This window comes from Molothrus ater, chromosome 26 (assembly GCF_012460135.2).
Source record: "Molothrus ater isolate BHLD 08-10-18 breed brown headed cowbird chromosome 26, BPBGC_Mater_1.1, whole genome shotgun sequence".
Taxonomy (NCBI): domain Eukaryota; kingdom Metazoa; phylum Chordata; class Aves; order Passeriformes; family Icteridae; genus Molothrus; species Molothrus ater.
In genome coordinates this window covers 3,178,344-3,198,639 of record NC_050503.2, presented here as the reverse complement: position 1 = coordinate 3,198,639, position 20,296 = coordinate 3,178,344, and the positions used below count along the sequence as shown (strand labels likewise).

Sequence of the window (20,296 nt, the reverse complement as noted above, 5' to 3'; positions counted from 1 at the left end):
GCAATGCCAACTCAAAAACGGGTAAGAAATGGGGCCAGCATGGAGAAAAGGGATGGGACTGGGATGTGTCTGCATCTCCATGGCCTTGGGATCCCATCTCCAGGGGATCTTCCTCTCTGTAAACAAATGGGGGAGATCTCTGGGCTCAGCATCAACTGCTGCAAATGTGGGCCATGGGAACAGCCTGGCACATTCACCATTGCCATTGTATGGCAGAATCTCCTCCCTGACCTGCTGGCAACGCCTGCTCCCCTCTGGAACCCACAAAGAGCTGAGAAATGGGGCCAGAATGGAGAAAATGATGGTACTGAGATGGGTCTGCATCTCCATGGGATCTTCCTCTCTGTAAACAAATGGGGGAGATCTCTGGGCTCAGCATTAACTGCTGCAAATGTGGGCCATGGGAACAGCTGCTCTGCAAGTGGCCTGGCACGTTCAGGATCAGCTTTCTGCAGGAACAGGGACATGGAGCCCAGGGAATTGCACAGCACGCTGGTGACACAGCTGAGGGAAATCTCAAATCTCCTGGGAACCCTCTGAGCACCAAAACTTTTCCATTAGGGCAGAAAGGGAGGGAGTGGATGGGCTGTTGTTGCTTGCAGACTGGCAGTTCTGTCATTCTTAAATCAACACTTTGATCAGGACTCATCAAAACTCAACATCTGTGGACCCAAACTTCCCATCAGCAGGAGCCAAGCAGGTGCTCCAGAGGCTGGATGCAAATTTTATTTCTCCTTTTCTTTTGGCAAACTGTGGAAATTTCCTCAGGATCTGCTGGCCTTTAGATTTTCATCCTGCCTAAGAGAAGGCAGCCAAAACAAGCTTCCAACACAGAGCAGCCCAGCAATCCCACCTTGGGGCTCTTCAGCAGCCCCAGAGCGTCACCTGTGTCACCCTCACAGCCTGAGGACATGCAAAGAGCTCAAGTGGCTTTCCCAGTCAGGACAGTGCTGCAGGAACTTCAGGCTCCTTTAGGGCTGTCCAGGAGTTCCAAAGGGCAGCAGGTCATGGGGAGCAGCCACTGTGGCTTGGATCCTGGGTGTGCTGAGCACTTCTGTCTGAATAATTTCCAGCTGCCAAAGCAAAATGAGCATGAGGCCTTTGCCAGAGGTGTGTGATGAGGGAGGAACAGTTCTCCTGGCTGTTTTCTGGGAGGGAAATAAGAGAATGGAACAAAGGGAGGTCAGTATTGATGCTGTTAAAGGCCGAACTACGAAAAAAAATTAGAACTTATTTTAACTGAGGCAAATAACTCATGGGAATAGCACAGGTATAAGAGAGAATTTAAGTGGAAAATAGAACCTGCTGTTTGTGAGTATCTTGTGTTTCTGTCTCAGACGGACTGGCAAACCACTGCATGAGCCAGGCTGGTAACAAGGAAGGCAGGTATAGAACAGCTCTGTGGTGCTTTTTTTGGACCTTCAAAGGATTGTTTAGATACAGACCCCAGGCAAGGCAGGGTAAGAGGAATGCAAGAGGGGGATATGTGTGTGTGTGTGTGTGGAGAGTCCAGGTGAAGCTGCTCTGCTTGGGGCAGGATCCCAGAGGGCACAGGGGATGCTCTGACAGGTGAGGCTGCTCTGTTTGGCACAGGGGATGCTCTGACAGGTGAGGCTGCTCTGTTTGGCACAGGGGATGCTCTGACAGGTGAGGCTGCCCTGGCAGCACAAGAACCAACACAAGGCTGTGGATGAGGGGATGCATCAGGCTGCTGCTGGCCGGAGGAGCTGCTACAGGTCAACAGGCACCTGGTAGGAAGCAATGAGGAAACCTGTGATGAAGGCAGCCCTGAGACGCTGTGTGGAGACCTCGGGAGAGGGCACCGAGAGCTCGGCGGGCAGGCTCGGTGCGGCTCTGCCGGGACACGGCCGGAGCCTGGAGCTCAGGGCCGGCCCGTGAGGCCTCAGCCTCTCGCAGCTCAGCCCTGAGGGCTGGGCTGCCGGGGTCTGCGGGCTGAGCCGCGCCCGTCCCTCACAGCTCGAGCTCAGGGCCCGGCCCGCTCCGGGCACCGCTGGCGGCTCCGAGCGGAGCCGCAAAGTCCGGGGCCCCGGCCCGCCCTGTGCCGCCATCCCAGCGGCCGCCAAGGCCCCACCCGCCCGGCGTGGCCCAACCGCGGGCCTGTAGCGGGCGAGGGGAGGCGGCGGCTCCGCGCTGGGCCCGGCCGCGCCCGGTCACGGGAGGCTCCGCTCCCATCCCGGCCCGCCCCGCCATGGGCGCCCGGTCCGCCACCTTCCCACAATGCCCGGCGGCCCCGCCCCGCTCCAGGAACGCGCGTCCGTGCGCCCCCCCCCCCGCGACCGGCCAACCAAACCCTGCGCTCCCATTGGTCGCGGTGCCGCGTCCCGCCCGTCCGGGCCCGCCCCGCTGCGCGCCGCGCTCTCCCATTGGTTCCGACTGCTGTCAGTCAGCGCTTGTTTTCGGCGGCAGCGGGTTGGGTTGCGCCGGCTCGTCGGTGTCTCGGTGGAGCCGTGCGGAGGGAGCGGCGGCGCAGCCGGGCGAGAGCGGCGCGGGGGCGGCGGCGGCGCTGGCGCTGGGCCCGGCCGCAGCACTCGGGGCCGGGGCGAGGCCGGGCCGGGCCGGCGCCGCGCAGGGCGGGAGGGTGGGGAGGGAAGGGGGCGCGGGACGCGGGACCGGGCCGGGCCGGGCGCTGCCGGCCGTGCGGAGAACGGTGGTCGGTGCCGGGGGGGTGGGGGGGTGGGCGGGGGCGTCCCGGCCGCGGCGCGACCATGACTCTGGAGTCCATGATGGCCTGTTGCCTGAGCGACGAGGTGAAGGAGTCGAAGCGCATCAACGCCGAGATCGAGAAGCAGCTGCGGAGGGACAAGCGCGACGCTCGCCGCGAGCTGAAGCTGCTGCTGCTGGGTGAGTGAGGGAGGGAGTCCGGAGCGCGGCGCCGGTCCCGCCTCAGCGGCTGCCGCGGGGCCCGGCCCGGGGCTCGGCAGGTCCGGGTGGCCGGGCCGGGCCGGGCGGGGAGCGGGTGTGGCGGGGAAGCGGCGGGAGCCATCCCCGCCTCAGCCCGGCGCTCGGGGCCGCTCCCGAGCCGTGCGGGGCGGCCGCCTCATTGGCTGCCCTTTGTTTGATTTTGTGATGCGTTCGCTGTCAAAATGGGTTTTGACACGAGCAGGAACTAAGCGGCTGGAATTCCTGGTGCTGAGGGCGGGCACGCACGAATTTGTCTCGGGGAGAGGATTCTCAGCAGTGCGCTGGGAATCCGCTGGTGGAGTTGGTGCTTTTCAGGATGTGTGGAAAAACGGGCCTGCAGCTCCTAAAGGCAGAGTTTCCCCTGGGGCAAGGGCTGGGCAGGGCGGTGTGGAGGTTCTGGAGGGAACAGACATTCCCCTGTTAGTGGGAATGCACGATGGGGAGATGCCCGTGCTGTTCAGAGGTGCAGATCACCTGTGCGGCCGTGAGAATCTAGGTCTGCGGGTGGAAACACGAGTTTCATCCGTGCCGTGTTCAGATGAGTTTCCAGGGATGGGTAATCAGCTGCAAACTGAGTCTTGCAGGCGTGTGCCTCCTCCTGCAGCAGTGAGTTTGATGTTCGTGCCGAGGTAGCCCCAAAATGTAAACTGAAGTTTCAGTTTTCATGCATGCCGTGATTAGCGTTGCTTGTGTGTCAGATATATCCTGCTTTGTGTCTTGAATATTGTATTATCTCGAGATGAAATGTGAAGCAGATCCGATGGATCTGTTGACAAGGCATTAAGGTCCGGCTGAAGAAGGAGGCTGACCCTTGTGAAAAAAAATCCACTTTGCAGAAGTGTGTGTGTGCCCAGCCCCTTGGAGGGCTCCAGTACCAACACCGGTGCCTGGGGATAACTGTCAAATAAACCCCAGGGCTTTCCTTTTCACCCTGAACCCTTCACAATTAATGCGTGGCTATTCTTTGTGTGAAAGGTAAAATCGAGGGCTTCACATTTCTGCTCTTTGGAGATGCTGTGGCAGTTTCTGTGAGGTTTCTTGTTCCTCACTCTCATGCTTCCCTAAAAGCAGTCCCACAGAAGCAGCTGTGTCAAAATAGGTTGTCGCTATAGGATAGATCTGGGTTAAGAAGATCCCACTGGATCTAAATATTTCACTTCAGAAAGAATTCAAATTGCTCAAGAATTCTTTCTGCTTTTCTAAAAGGTACAAATTCAGCATCAGATTAAAAAAAAAACATACAGAAGGAGGTTATTATTGGATAAGCAACACTTTGGGTGTAGACAGTGTTTGCAGGATGCTTTTCACTGGTCACAGCACGTTGCCCACCCTCAGCTGGCACAGGTAACCTGTGTTCTCTCTCCCTCCTTGCAGGGATTTCTTCTGTGTTGCTCCTGTTCTATGCAGTTCTTATATTTACATGTATTAATGATTGGCTTAATGAGAGGGCTTTCCCAAAATCTCCAAAATTTTGAATGTGTGAAGGCAGTTTCCACCTTGTAGAAACTGTTACGTTTTTCTTGTCACTACATTTGGTGACAGTTACTTTGTTGAAGCCTAAGACAGAAAATTAAGGTGAAGAATAAAAGTGCTGATCAATGATGAACCTGTTAATAAGAAATTCAAGGTGTTGGACATTGCCATCTGGTACAAAGTAGTAATTTGTCTTTTTATTGGGAGGGGAGGATATTTTGTACAAAAATTACTTGTGATTCAGCATGGGATACTGTTGACTGAGCAGTGTATTTGCTGGGGGATCATGAGGAAGTTACTGTAAACTCTGCTGCTTTCACATGTTGGCAGAAGAAGTGGTGAATTCAGATTATCTCCTGTCATATTAAAAAAGGATTTTGTGCTCTGAGAGTTGTAGATCTTGCCCACCAGAGCTTGTCACCTGCTGCTGTAGTGCTGTGCCTCAGGGAGAGCAAAAGGCAACTTAAAAAAACCCCAAAACCAAACCAAAAACCCACCACCAATAAGTAAAACCAACCCCCAAAACCAAGAAAGGACAGTGATGGAGTGACAGGAAGAATCTGTGTTTGAACCCTTAAGTCCTGAGGCAAGCCAAGGTCAGGTGTTGAGGTTTCTTTTATATTTTCATTGTTGAAATGCTTTGAAGCGCCACTTTTTTTTTTTTTCCCCTCTCAGTTTTGGTCACTGTGGTAAAAGACAAGGAAGTATTTCTCACCACACTGACAGAAACCACGAAAGATCTCAGTTTCCAGTTTTTCCCCCACTTAGGGCTCACCTTTGTATTCAAGATGGAGATAGTTTGCTGCATATTGATAATGTCTACAGTGTTAATTTCTGGCTATGCTGACGTGATTTCTGTCAGTTCTTGCTGTTCATTTCAAACATTCTGCTTCTAGTTAGGTGCTTGTTGCTTTTTATCTGAGCATTTTTATTTGTTTGCCTTTTTACCTACCAAGATAAAATGAGTAACTGAGTATCTACGTGAGAGTATTAATTGTGTATTGGGATGAATGAGATCCTGTCTGAACCCATCTCTCCCCTGATGTGAGGAGGATCTGGTGGTGCCTGTGGGGAGAGCCAGGGCTCTGCCAGCATTTTAACTCCAAGTCAAAAGGATTTGTATCACTGACATGATATATTTTGAGTTTTTGGTCTCTGTAGCCAGGTGAGCTGGGCCACTGTGTTAGAGAGGTGTGGGGTTTTTATCAATATCCTGCCTAATGATAGCAAATTTTAGAAGCTGGAACAAAAAGCAGTCCACAGAAATGTAGTGGTGTCCATTTAGGCTGCTGAAATGTGGAGCTGAGCTGATCCCAAGTGAGAGCTGGCCTGGGTGTCCCCTCCACGAGGACTCTGTGCACGGGGCGATGTCACCAGGGCCGTCCCAGTTGAATTGTGAATTTAGCAATTCTAACTGCCTGGATGCCGTCTGATGGCGTTTCTCCCTCCTGCTCACCCTGTTAGAAAGCTCCCACTGTCCTTTGGTATCATCTGGTGGCCTTCACATGCTGAGTGACACTCCTGTGTGGGGCCATAAATGTAGGAGTGCAAAGGACCTGCCCGAGTGACGGTGCAGGAAGCGCTGCCCTGCGCCGTGTCCTGCCCTCCCATCTGCTCCCAGCCCGGCAGTAAAACCTGAAAAAGGAGGAAGAGAAGGAAGCAGTGGCCTTGCAGAGCAGGCTGCAGCCCGTGGGGACCCAGGCACGGCACCGACAGCTGGAGCAGTGGCCTACTCTGCTCTCCCTGCCAGACGCCATTTTTAACTCTCTCCCACCCAGAGCAGGATCGCAGCCATCCTGCCACAGGCAGCAAAAATTTGGGATACAAGGCCCATGTGCTGCCTGCCTTGTTCGTGGCAGATAGAGCTCCTTGAGCTCAGTTCTCTTTTCGAGTTGATTTATTTTTTTCCTGTTGTGTTCGGTTCTTCCCTTCCCGCGTATAAAGCAAAGAACGTTTTGTGCCAAATTAGAACAAAACAAAATTTGCTGTGTTGCTGGGCTTCTCCTGGCCATTCACTGCTGGGTCTGTAGCACTTTTCTGCCTTGAGAGTGTGTCCAGGCCCTTCCTGGCTGTTGTAGCATCTTGCTGGAGTATCTGGGAATAGGTCAGGTGTGACGGGCAAGGGCCTCTTGACGCAGGACGTGTGGGAGTGGCTGTAACGTGAGATTTGGAATAAGTACCAGAGCTACTTTTGAAGGCTGCTGGAAAGGACAAGGTGTCTTCCTTCCAGGCTGCCTTTTTACCAGTCTGAGAAGTGACAAAAAGAGGGGTGGGAGTGGTGTGTGCTTGGGTGTAGTGATAGGAGCTTTCATCTGTCGTGGATTTTGCTGCTGGTGGCTCCTAATTCACTTTCTTGCATCCTGTAGGCACTGGGGAGAGTGGGAAGAGCACGTTCATTAAGCAAATGCGTATAATTCATGGCTCAGGCTACTCTGAAGAGGACAAAAAAGGCTTCACCAAGCTGGTGTACCAAAACATCTTCACTGCCATGCAGTCTATGATAAGAGCCATGGAAACCCTGAAGATTCTGTACAAATATGAACAGAACAAGGTAAGTTGGTCATTTTTTGCACAAATCTTTAGTCAGTGAGGAGGATTTTGAGTTCTTGTTTCTTTGTATCTTTCTGTGTTTCAACTTCAACCTCCCTGAACTTTTTTTCTATAAACTTTTTATGGCATTTCCTTGATACCCAACTCCTTTTACTTGGTTGTGTTAAGGGACAGAAGAACTTTGCATGGTTGGTGCACTGGTGTGCCTAGTGAGTGGTTGGGATTGGGGTATGAAGGGATAGCAGGGGTGTTATTTTTACTCATTTCAAGGATTCAGGGTTGTTAAATGTATTGGCATTTTCTTTGCATGTGTTGCTGTTCTTATTGGAACTTGAATCTGGCAAAATACATGCTGAACAGACCTGTGCTGGTAGTTACCCCTGTTTCTGCAATCCTTCTGTTTTTCTGATAGCTACTGACCAAGGATACAAACCTTTCTTGAAGAATTTTGGTCTCAACCACAGAAACTTGCTGATTTTGGGACCAGGAATTAATTTTAGACAGATCTGATCTAAATTATTTTCTCTTTTTGAGGGGGAGGACAGTGAGAGTGAGGGCATGCCAGGAAAATAGATTTTTTTTTTTTAGCATATTTTGCCTTTTTTAATGCTTAGTATCCTTAATATTTTGAAGTTGTGTTTTATCTGACCTATCACAGGGTGTCTTGGAGCTGATTTTGAATAATTGTTTGTAGGGATTAGATGATGCCCCTTTCCTGTCTGTGGTGAGAATAGGCAGAGTGTGAGAAAGCTTTCCCTGTGCTTTAAGTGAGGCATGGTTCTGATAAATAAAATCTGCCAGCTTTTGCTTGCTGTAACTTGTGCAGAACTTCATTTTGGTTTTTATTTATTGGGGGCATTGGCAAAAGCCCCTAGGTGTGGATAATCCCCTCACAGACGCCTCAGACTGTGGTAGTTGCTGTAGTCCTTCCTTTGCTTTGCCATTGTAGGGTGGGGGTTTTTATATCCCCCAATTTTGGGGTTTTTAAAAAAAATTTCTCTCTTTTATTCTTTTCAATCTGCAGGCCAATGCAGTGCTGATCAGAGAAGTGGATGTAGAAAAGGTCATGACATTTGAGCAACCATATGTAAGTGCAATTAAAACATTGTGGAATGACCCTGGAATACAAGAATGTTATGACAGGAGAAGAGAATATCAACTTTCTGACTCAGCTAAATAGTAAGTATACAATCCCTGGCATGCTTGTGGTGGGAGTGATGCTCTAACAAATTATACCTGTCCACATTTTATTTATTAAAGTCCAGAGTTTGTTTCCTTATTATTTGCTGCTTTTCCTGGGAGTCTGGTGGGTGTAAGGGTGTTCATACATCTGCTTCAGGATGTACCTGGGGCCAGAATCTCCACATTATTCCATCTGTATTGATCCTCCTGGCTCTTGGGCAGCAGGAGTGCTGCTCCTTCTCATCAAGTTTACCATGTGTAACTCAGATTTTATTCATTACAAATCCATTAAGTTTGGCAATGTACAGAGGATGTTTCTACATTTATAAGTAGAAGAGCTCAGATGAGACTTGATCCTGAAACATGAAGCATCTAAACTTCCTCTGTAGTAAAGATTGTCTTCCCCACTCCTATACAGAGTGGATAAAGTTGTTTTTAGTGTATCTGGCTGGTGAATTACTGTTCAAATATCCCCAAAAATATTTTCTAGTTAGTTTCCACACCATATTTAAAATCATTCAGACAACTCCTGCCTTTCTCATTACTCTACAGAAAGACTTCAAGTAGCACTTTGCACATCTGTATCTCTATGTGCTGCAACCTAAGGTAGTTTTTTCCTTTTTCCTTTGTTATTTTTTTTCCCCCTGTCCTGCTTGCAGCTATCTCAGCGATGTGGATCGTATTGCCACCCCAGGATATCTACCAACTCAGCAAGATGTGCTACGGGTTCGAGTCCCTACAACCGGCATCATAGAGTACCCCTTTGACCTAGAGAACATTATCTTCAGGTACTGGAGGTGTCTTCATGTTACAGCTCTGCTGGGCCAGCGGGGAGATGGTTTCAGGAAGGATAAGTTGGGGCTTGCTGCAGTGGATGTGTGATGGGTGCTGCTCCAGTTGGGGTGCTCTGATGTTTTGGCTGGCAGAAAATTCAAAATTCAAAGCTCAACCTGCTTCAAAACCCAGGGAACCATCTTGGTGTCCTTCTTGGGAAAGATTGCACTGCTGAAATTGTGATTTGTGAGGCAACTCAGTGAGATGTGCTACAGGTTAGAGTCCCTACAACCGGGATCACAGAGTACCCCTTTGACCTAGAGAACATTATCTTCAGGTACTGGAGGTGTCTTCATGTTACAGCTCAGCTGGGCCAGCAGGGAGATGGTTTCAGGAAGGATAAACTGGGGCTTGCTTCAGTGTGTCCACATGGTTTCAGTGGACATGTGTGATGGTTTCTGCTCTAATTGGGGTGGTCTGATGTTTTGGAAACTCAGTAAACTCAAAATTCAAAACTCAAAATTCACAACTCAACCTGCTTTTGAATCAGTGACACTTCAAAACCCAGGACACCATCTTGGTGTCCTTGCTGGGAAAGATTGCTCTGCTGAAATTGTGATTTTTGAGGCAGCTGAGGGATGTGCTGAGAGCTGAAGCCACCAAGGGCTGACACTTTTTGTGCAGAAATTCTTCCCTGTATCCAGCACCTGCCTTGAGAGCTGATTTTCTGTGCCCACCTTGTGCTCTCAGGGTGGCACCAAAACTTGCTGTTGCAACAGAGAGTCTTTGCAAGCTTAAAGCAGAAACTGAGCCTGGCACGACCAGGCTGAACCCAGCAATATTCCAGTGTTTCTCTCTGGCTGCTCTCTGCCCTTCCCCACCACAGTGTGGCATTGCCAGAGAGGAATAAAGGAACCTGCATCCCCTCTTTTAAACCATTTGGCTACAGAAATGCAGCATTCTCCTCTCCCTGTTCTGGAAAAAAAAAACCAAACTGGGAGTAGGTGTAGGATTTTCTCAAATTGAACCACGTGTGGCACTTCAGGTGAGTGCCAGAATAACTTTAGTGAACTTTAGTGTGCAGGTGGGACTTGAAATTGAGAGGCTGAAGTGCTTGACAGTTAAGCAGCACATTCCAATAAAAGTGTAACAACTAAAGAAAGATTTGGGTGGGGGAGAAGCTTTCAGGCAAGCAGGTGCTTTAATTAAAAATAAAAATAGTTTGCTCATGTGACAGAGCACAGTTTTGAAGGACTTGTCTTTTCAGACTCAGGGCTGCTGTTGAGCAAACCAGAGCAGAATGCAACAAAAATGGTAAAGGGTGAATTTGGCATCACCCACCTGTGGCCATTCTTTCAGTTTGCTGTATTTCTGGAGCATATTTTGTAAATTTGATGGTTTTTTAACAGGCAGATGCTGTCACATCCCTGTGCCAGGTTAATAGGAATGGTAAAGAACCAAATGAATTCTCATTGTTTGCTGGTCCTTTGCATTCAGAGAACTGCAGCTGCCTCTGTGATATTCTTATTTATTTCTCTTCCTCAGAATGGTGGATGTTGGAGGTCAGAGATCAGAACGAAGGAAGTGGATCCATTGCTTTGAAAATGTGACTTCCATCATGTTTTTAGTAGCACTTAGTGAATATGACCAAGTTCTGGTGGAATCTGATAATGAGGTGAGCCAAAGAGTGGGAACTCTGCAGGAGGGAGGGAGGAGGAGGAAGAAAGGAAAAGAGGGAGGAATTTCTTTGTATTTCCTTGAAGGCTGGTACCCAGGTGCTTGGTGCCAAGCTGGATTAGCTGCTCTTATTGGTTTTGGCCTTCAGTTCTTGTTGCAAAGGGAACATGAGCCTCCACAGGTCATGATGTCCCTGAGGATGGAAAAGGCAGAGGACATTCACATCATCTGGACTTCTCAAGTGAAAAATGAAATTGTCTGCAGTTGCAGAGTCCCTTGTGCCATGCACTGTGCTCCCAAATCACCCCTTCCCCTCCTGCACTGAGTTACTCCAGGCTTTGCTGTCTTGTGAGGTGGTGACTGCACTCTTTGAAGGTGCAAATCTGAATTTTAGCACTTGCTAATAGATCAAAAACATGCTATTAGATAAAAATAGTTGCTCTTTTCCTAGTAGACAAAAGATGCTCACAAAGTACCATTGGACAGTCCTCTCACATGACTCTTAAAGCACAAAATGACTTTTAAGTCTTTTGATGTGAAAGGCTTGGCAAATAAATGAACCTTGAGTCCCTCAGATTTTGCATTTCCTTTCCATTTACTGATCCAGCTTGAACCAGACTCTACCTGGGGCCAAAGTTATTTTGTGTATAATGTTTGAGATGCTGAATTCCTACAGATCTGAGTGCATGTGCAGGCAGCAGAAAGGGATTTTAGTGCTCCTCTGTGAAACCAGGGTTTTGTTTTTCTGCTTTCAGAACCGGATGGAAGAGAGTAAAGCTCTCTTTCGAACCATTATAACTTATCCATGGTTCCAAAACTCTTCTGTTATCCTCTTTCTCAACAAGAAAGATTTGTTGGAAGACAAGATCCTGTATTCCCACCTTGTTGACTATTTCCCAGAGTTTGATGGTGAGTGGATTTTAAGAGGGAACACTTGGTGGGGTGGAGGTGATTTAATTAAAATTGACTTATTTTTTAAAGAGCACTCAGATATAGAAGTGGAGAAGGCATTAATTGGAGAAAAAATGCTTACAGCAACAAGAAAACATCACAAAAATATCTTAATCATATATAGACAAGTGGAACTGATAGGTTGATCAAATAATGAGCCTCTCCTAGATGAAGAATTATCCCCTCCAATATACACAATGGGAGTCTAACCTCTACTAGTTAAATAAATAAAACCAGTTTCATACCCATGACAATTTACTGATATTCTGGCTCTTTTAACCCTCTAGTTAAGAGGTGACTTGAGTCTTTGTTTTGAGAAACCAACTGGTCAAATACCCAAGTTGTTTAAATGATGGTGCTAAAAAAAAATCTTCCTGCAGTTTGAAATTCTTATTAGCTTGCCATCTGCTGTTGTGGGGAAATAATATCCATGTGAAACAGAGAATTTCCCATCTGAAACAAAACTCCTTAGCCAAAATATTATTTCAAGCTCTTCAGTTGAGTGCATTTAAAGCTGGCTGGTAACACATCTGTACAGGGCTGAAAATAAAATCAAAGTGGTGAAGGATAAATCAGGCAACACTCTTCTTGCCACGCTCTCATGTATTAATTCTGTAATTATTTGCTTAAAAAAGATGAGGTAAAGGAAGAATTACCATCTTGCAAGCAGCTTTTATCTTTTAGAGGACCAATGAAATTGCTCTTGGTGTTTCCTCCCACATCTGGAGTTCCTGCTTGGAGCTCAAGTTTTTCCAGCAGGCTGGGAGTGGCTGAAGAGCTGCATCCCCGACAGGGAATGGAGTTTGTTGGGTTCCAAACTTCAAATGGAGCTTTAACAGCTGGAGGCAGATCCCAGCTTCCAGGGGTGTCCTGTACTTCCATGTTTTCCTGCAAGCAGCTCCTTCAAGGAGGTTGATGGGAGGTTGCCCGTCAGACTTCCTCTCAAGAGATGGTATTTGCCATGCAACAACAGCAGTCCTGTGAGAGAAATTGCAGTAGGTGACTCTTTTCTGGGGACTTGTCAGCAATGTGAATTAAAAACTGGCCCAAATCCCCATTTTCAGCTCCTGTGAGGTGACCAGCTGGATCAGACTGACTGTATTTTGACTGGCAATAACCCTTGTTCCCAAAATTGACTCTTGTGTCTTTAAGCCTGTGAGATCCACCTGAAAAAGTTTCCATGGGAAAGCATTTAGGGGTATCACTGTTTCCCAGTGGATGCTCCCACCCTGGCTCTGATTTCCAAAGCAGGGTCTGAACTGACCCATCAAAACTGCAGAGTGCCCAGGGAGTTGGTTAGACAGCTGAAAACCATAAGTCACTTCATCTCCTGGAGCTTTGATCCCATAAATAATCTTAATTTTATCTTTAAAGATGTGTAACCATAGGAAAAAAGTGCTGCTGGATCTGGGGATGCACGGGAGTGAAACCTTTCACTGGTTTCCCTGTATATTAGGAAGAAATGTATATTAGGAAGAAATGTACACCCCATTTCCATGGGAGAGCCTTTAGGGGTGTCTGTCCAGCATCCAGCCACTGTTTCCCAGTGGATGCTCCCACCCTGGCTCTGAATTGAAAGCAGGGTCTGAACTGACCCATCAAAACTGCAGAGTGCCCAGGGAGTTGGTTAAACACCTGAAAATCATAAGACACTTAATCTCCTGGAGCTTTGATCTCATAAATAATCTTAATTACATCTTTAAAGCTCTGTAACCCTCAGGAAAAAAGAGCTAAGGGAGTGAAACCATTCACTGGTTTCCCTGTATATTAGGAAGAAATGTACACCCCATTTCTATGGGAGAGCCTTTAGGGGTGTCTGTCCAGCATCTGCCACTGTTTCCCAGTGGATGCTCCCACCCTGGCTCTGTATTCCAAAGCAGGATCTGAACTGACCCATCAAAACTGCAGAGTGCCCAGCAAAGCACAAGACACTTCATCTCCTGGAGCTTTGATCCCATAAATAATCTTAATTTCATCTTTAAAGCTCTGGAACCCTTAGGAAAAAGGTGCTGCTGGATCTGGGGGAGTGGAAGCATTCACTGGTGTCTCTGTTTGCTGCAGGCCCACAGAGGGATGCACAGGCAGCCCGTGAGTTCATCCTCAAGATGTTTGTGGATTTAAATCCCGACAGTGATAAAATCATCTATTCCCATTTCACATGTGCCACAGACACAGAAAACATCCGGTTCGTCTTTGCAGCTGTCAAGGACACCATCCTACAGCTCAACCTGAAGGAATACAACCTGGTTTGACCTGCTCTGCTCTTGCCCCTTGAGAGGCTTCTTTGTGAAGAAAAGACAAAAAAAAAAAAAAAAAAAACCAAACAAAAAAACAAACAAAAAAAAAAAAGAAATTTTAAATATGACAGGATAAAAAAAAAAAGTTTTAATTTTTGATGATGTAATGATTGCAAATTGTCTGATCTGTGGAGTGGCAAGTGCTCGGTGTTATCCTGGAGTCTCATGTCTCTGTCCACAGAGTAGTTGATTTCATATTTTTAACAAATTGCTTTTATGTCACAGTTAACGGGGATATGCCTCATTTCTTCAGCACCTTGCTTACTTCTTAATTTTTGCCAAGCAGCTAAGGCAGCCTCATCTTGATCTTTCCTTTGTTGCTAAGCCACTTTTTTTTTTTTTTCTTTAATTTTTAATTTTTTCCCCCCTTTCATTCCCATGGTATATGTAGAGAAAAACAAAAATCCCCAACACTTTCCAGCTGAGATTGTGAATTCACTGGACTGTGGGAGTGCAGAATGCTACTGGTCCCTTTGCCTTGTGCTATAGGGTGCCTCTGGTGTAATTTGTTAATCCTGCTTCCTTCCCCTCCTTCTTTCCCTTCCCTTCCCCAGGACACGCTCCATGGTTCACTGTGATGAAATGTTGGGGAGGAGCAATTGCTCTCCAACTATTGTGCAAAAAAAAAAAAAAAAAAGAAAAAAAAAGAAAAAGGCAAAACAAACAAACAAAAAAAAGCCATCACTTTTCCATTCTTTATATGTTCTGAGTAATTTTTTGTTATCAATTATAAAAGGTATGGAGACTGTGATTTTTTTTTTAAATTATTGATGTTCTATACATAGTTTGCTATGTGTTGCTGTATTTTGTTAATGGACTACAAATGATGGAAGCTCTTGGAGCAATAGCTGCTGAGCCTGGGGAAGTGCCTGACTGTAATTGTTCTTTTTTAATTTCATTTTTATTTCACTTTTATTGCTTTTTTTAATTTTTGTTTTCCCCGCACACACACAAACACATCCCACCCACACCACAAGCACGTGGCCATGTGTGCACAGGGCTCAGTCTGCAGAGAGGAACTGTTTTGTTGGGAAGAGTTTTTGCCATCAATGAGCAACTTCTCTATGCAGCAGTTACCAAAAGCACACTGAGTGACTGTGGCACTCCAACATCAGACTTTGCCTGGATTGAAAACCTTAATCTTGTGCCATCCTCTAGGTCTTTTCTTGCTGCCTAATAGCAATCAAGCCTTGTTTTAATTGCATTTTGTGCCAGTGTGTGAATGACTTTGTAAGAATTCCTCAGCCTTGCAGAGTTTGAGAGGACCAGAGCTGGAGGGTGAGAGGCTCTGCCAGGATTGTTCCTTTTGGAGCTTGAGGATGGCTCTTGGAGGGAGTTCTGTCCCTCCTGTTGATGCATTCCCCTCTTTGGAGGAGTTTGGGATCCTCTTTGGAGGATTTGCACACATCCTTGCTGCAGGGTGCTAGCAGTGGTTAATTAATTGTTAGCAGTGGTTAATTGTTAGCAGTGGCTGCTGCAGAATCCAGAGAGCCCTGCCCTGGCTGCACTTGGTGCAGCAGGAGAGGAGGAGAGAGGCAGCAGCACCAGCTGGAAGGCAGAGTGGGTGAAATCGTGGATTCTCAATGCCACCTGAATCTCCACTGAGCAGGAGGAGAAGCCTTTGCACATAGGAGAGCTTTAAAGCTTTATTTTGCAGGAGCTGAAGCAAATCAAGGTGCTGAAGGGAGAGGAGAGAGGCAGCAGCACTAGCAGGGAGGCAGAGTGGATGAAATCGTGGGTTCTCAGTGCCACCTGAATCTCCACTGAGCAGGAGGTGAATGAAGCCTTTGCACATGGCAGAGTTTTATTTTGCAGGAGCTGAGGCAAATCAAGGTGCTGAGGGGCTGCTGCCAGCCTGGGAGGAAGAAGTGCATTGGCAAGGCAGGGAGAGAGGGTGTGGGAAGCAGGAGGTGAGACCCACTGGGTGTGTGTCAGTCACTGATGCTTCTGTTTCAATCCCAACAACAAGAATTGGGTCCAAATTCTCCGGATCAACCAGACTGCCCCCTCGAAGGCTGCCAGTAGAAAAAAGACTAAAAAAAGACTAAAAGGAGCTGCACTGTTGGAGGGGGCTGTTGATATTTTGTCTCTTTTGTAGACAGAGCACTACATCAGTGTTTTGCACAACGTTGTAAGAGTAAATCTGACTGTCTGAGATGCTTAAGATGCTTTGATCTAGAACACTAAACCATGGAGGGACATAATTTTGAGTAATTCTGTTGATAGCTCCCTCATTTTCCAGAAGCCTCTGTGTGCTCAGAGTGCTACAGAGCAAAGCAAGCTCTGCTCCAGGTGATTCCAGAGCTCGAGTTGGAACAGTAGCCATGGGACCAACAGTTGAAGAGCCAGTCTGAGTGGTGATGCTGAGGGAAACAGCATCTCTTTAGACTAGCCATGCTCTGGACTGCATTTAACCCTTGGGAGGAATGAGGAGGGATTCCCATGTGTCAGACAGCTTTGCATCAATTTTACTGCTTTTTTTTTTGTTTTGTTGGGTTTTTTTTTTTTGTTTTCATCTTTATGCCAAAATGATCCAGTTTGTAGAAATTGTCTTATAAAGAGGAATTTATAATCATCTTCATGTATTCTAAGTGCTGTTCCTCTGAAGCAGACAGCAGCACCAACCTCTTCTGCTTCTGTGATCCTTTTGTAAATGGTTCACACTACAGCTGTTGCCAGCAATGAGCCTGGCACTGACATACACAGGTTCTTGGAAAATAACTTCCCAGAAGTTTCTCTTTTCCAAGCTGAATGATGGTGGTACTTCCACTTGAATCAGAAACTTTTTTTTTTTTGTCTTGTTTTGTACCTTCCCCTTTCTTTAAGAGCTGCTGCCCTGGCACAGGAGGAGGGATCTTGGCATCTGTCTCTTTGCAGAGTGACTCTGCATCGTGGGAAGCTGTGGGCACAGGGATTTAGGAAATGTGCTGTACCTTGTGGGGCACCTGCTTGGGGTGGCTGTTGGCCTGAGAAGTGGCTCAGGGGAGGGGAGGGAAGGGCTGAGCTTTGCTCAGTGACTCTTGCTGAGTTCTAAAACCTCCTCCTGGACTGGGGTAGGAATGGGTCAGACCTGTCCACGTCACCTGGAGCTGTCTGTGACTGTATCACGTGTGAGAAGATTGCAGTGTTAGCACGTGCTTTCCTTAGCGAGCAGCTGCTCGTGTGCCTCCAGCTTGGCCAGTGAAGTGTTCCTGCAGAACTGGCTCCTGTCTCTGTTGGCTGGCAAATGCAAAAGTGCCAAACCTTAAAAACCAAATTTGCCTGTATCGACCTTTCTGAAAACGAGGCCTGTCAGAATTCTGTGCAGGCTGAGTGTGACTTTCAGAAGAAAGGTTAAAATTGGGTTGTTGTAGGGAATCCAGAGCCTGAGGAGTTGGCTCTCCTTGCTAACCTCTGCTCCTTGTGCACTTTTAATCTTTGTTCTGTTGAAGAAACCAACATACTTGGACCTAGTTTGAAACTTGAAGTCAGTGAGCAGAGGACCATCCCTTTTCCTTCACCATTCCATGTGGATTGGCAACCTGGTGAGCAAAAGCCCCTTCCAGCTGCAGCGTGTCAGCTCCTGCCCTTCCTCCCTCCCCCTTCTCCTCCAGTTGGATTCTTTGGTCTCTCGTTGTTGCTTCCTAGCAATGTTGGCCTTGCGTTCAACTATGGGTTTTTCTTCATGTGTTTTATTGGTTTAAAAAAAAAAAAAAAAAAGACAAAAAAATACTTAAAAAAACCAAACAAACGGAAAAAAAAAAAAAGACAAAAAAAAAAAAGTACTTCCGGAGTGTGCTGACCATTGTATTGTCCTGTACAGAGCCCAGGTCGTTAGAGTCCAGCAGAGATAAAGTGTGTTATGCAGCACCCAGTTTTTTAAGAGTATGGTTTGTGCCAATGCCCCTTCTTTTAGTAGTGCCAGAGACTCTTTACAAGTGCCAATGTGGTGGAAATTATTTGGTTATACTTGTATATTATAGGATCCTGATTTAAGACAATTTAAACATTATCCTATTTAAAAAGAATACTATATAAAATGCTGTTTTTAAACCTTGTCATTTGCAATGCATGTATTGTTGTGCGTGTTGGGGGGCGGGGAGGGAAGAGGGTAGGGTAAAGGAGTTTCTGAATAAGATGCCCAGTGTCAGGATCTATTCAGACTCCAAACTGTCTCATTCCAGTCCAGGAGTGTGATTGTTTCTTGGAATGATCCCACTCTGACTGCTGGGCAACACGCTTATTACAGAAATATCTGATGGAAATTGATTTTCATATCTTTCTCCTGAAATAAACTCTCTGTTTGAAATTGGAATAAATTTTGTTCCTAAAAGCCGTGGTGGTTGTGTGTGTGTTTCTTCTCTCCTCTTCCTCCCTGGTACCCTGTGGAACCAGCAGCTCTGCCTCCTGTCAGAAAATCAGGATTCTCAGGCATAGAAACAAAGCATGTTTTGGTAAATAAAAGCTATAATAGGCCATAATTCTATATAATGCACTGTCCCATTGACTCTGAAATGTGAGCAGTGTCTGCCTGGGGGTTTAAGGTGCAGGGATGCAATGGTGGCATCTTGATTTGAAGTTTTCCAGGATTTTGGAGTGGGATTACTGAGGGAAGTTGTTGGTGTTTGCTGCTGCCTCTTGCTGTGCTGTCAGCCCCTTGCAGGCACAATTCCAAGCAGGAGATCTTGTTGCCAATAGCAGGAATGTTGGTGGGACCAGAACTGCTTTCAGTCTTGTCTGTTAGAAACAGAAATATGAAATGTGGTTTAAAATCATCCCTGAAGGAGTCCAGGGCTGCATGACTGTGAAAACTAAAACGTCCACAAAGAGATTTCCTGAGATGGAGTTTATAGAGCTTAATTCCTTTTCTCTGGGCTCATTCTCCAGGAATGTTGCACTAAATCAGCTGGGAGTGGGTAGAGATGGCCAATTTCCTCTTTGTAAAGGTTTCCTGTGTTTTCAGGAAGCTGCCACTGAGGATGTTCTGCTCCCTTCAAGGTCACTTAGCCCAGGTGAAACTGCAGCTCCTGGGCAGCCTGAGACATTTTGTTGGCTCCCACCAGGAAGGCAGCGGTGGTGTGGTGGCCAGAGCACTGGCAAGGATTTAAATTGTCACTTTTCCAGCTTTGGGTGAGTTTTTGTTGCTTTTCTCAGAGGCTCTGTCCCCTCAGCAGCAGAGTCAGTGCTCGTGTCCTCAGTCACGTGTTGTGCTGTTCTCTGCAAAGAGCCAAATCTGTTCTGTTTAAATAAAGCAAAGCAACAAGTTGAGGGGGGAAAAAATGACTTTTTAACACCCAGTATTTCCAGCTGGGTGGAAATCCTGGGTGGCAAAGGCCTTTTGCAGCCTCCAGGTGTGAGTGGGGCTGTTCTGGAGCAGCCCAGGGAAGGAGGCAGCTGAGGGAACAGCCCATGAACAGCCCATGAACAGCAGGCTCACACTTGCTGCTTTCCCAAGGACCACTCCAGCCCTGGTGCCTTGTGAAAGCTGACCTGAACAGACCCTAGACAGAGCTAAAGAATAAAATTGGGACTTATTAAGAGGCCTCAATGGATCCACCTTGGGCAGCACAACCCAAAATGGCCACAAAATGGACAACAGGTCATGGGGTCTGTCAGTTTTATAAATTCTGCTCCATTTGCATATTGGAGTTCATTGTCTAATTCCAGCTTTAGGTTATGCAGTCCCATTCTTCTTGTTTTTCTCTCCCCAGCCCACGGTGTTTGTGCTCCTGGGCTGAGATTTGGATCATTTGTCCTTGGTCCCCAGCTGGAGCAGGAATTGTTTTGTCTCCCTGCTCTGTGCACAGAGCTCCCCATCCCCTCATGTGAAACCCAGACCCACCCACTAAAGCAGCACAGAACCTGAAACATAGAAAAGCTCAAACCTGAGGCATCACCAAGGCTGTGCAGTGGCAGGTGAGGACCCTCCTGCTGTCCCTCAGGAGCTTGAATGTGTTTGTAACATGGCCCTGGTGATACTGGGAAGAAATCCTTCCCTGGGAGGAGCTGGGATGGAATTCAGAATGCCCAGAGCAGCTGGGGCTGCCCCTGGACCCCTGGAATGTCCAAGGCCAGGCTGGACAGGGCTTGGAGCAGAATAGGAATAGAATAGAATAGAATAGAATAGAATAGAATAGAATAGAATAGAATATAGAATAGAATCTGAAAACTATAAAAACTAAAACCTGAGGCATCAGCCCAGGCTGGAAAAAGCTTCCCCAGCAGCACAGAGAGCTCCTCCTCACCTCCAGCTCTGCAGCTGGGGCTGAAGCTCTCAGCTCCTCCTGTGCCCATCCTGCAGGGAGAGGTCTGGGAGCATGGGAGGCTGTGTCATGAGGCACCTCCAGTGCCTGGATAATTCCTTTGGCCTCCAGCCTGCTCCAGAGGGAGGGACTCAGTAAAGAAAGCTGCCAGGGCTGGGCTGAGGGCCAGGGGAGTGTCCTGATAAGGTGAGCTGGCCCAGGGACTGCTGCAAATCACTTCAAACCTGG

The 20,296-nt window shown here is 47.4% G+C and overlaps 1 protein-coding gene across 1 annotated transcript; it reads left to right on the top strand.

Moving 5' to 3' along the window:
- Nucleotides 1–2,710: 2,710 nt before the first annotated feature.
- Nucleotides 2,711–18,141, top strand: GNA11 (G protein subunit alpha 11). Its single transcript, XM_036399250.2, has 7 exons — nucleotides 2,711–2,862; nucleotides 6,762–6,946; nucleotides 7,970–8,124; nucleotides 8,787–8,915; nucleotides 10,447–10,576; nucleotides 11,334–11,487; nucleotides 13,591–18,141. The coding sequence occupies exons 1-7, from the start codon at nucleotides 2,727–2,729 to the stop codon at nucleotides 13,779–13,781; spliced, it is 1,080 nt and encodes a 359-aa protein (XP_036255143.1). The 5' UTR covers nucleotides 2,711–2,726; the 3' UTR covers nucleotides 13,782–18,141.
- Nucleotides 18,142–20,296: the final 2,155 nt, after the last annotated feature.

What these genes read in the sequence shown, in the direction of transcription:
- GNA11 (XM_036399250.2), top strand. Translation starts at nt 2,727, where the DNA reads ATGACTCTGGAGTCCATGATGGCCTGTTGCCTGAGCGACGAGGTGAAG. An exon ending in TGGTGGAATCTGATAATGAG is followed by an intron (nt 10,577 to 11,333) that starts GTGAGCCAAAGA and finishes TTCTGCTTTCAG; the next exon opens with AACCGGATGGAAGAGAGTAA. An exon ending in CTATTTCCCAGAGTTTGATG is followed by an intron (nt 11,488 to 13,590) that starts GTGAGTGGATTT and finishes TGTTTGCTGCAG; the next exon opens with GCCCACAGAGGGATGCACAG.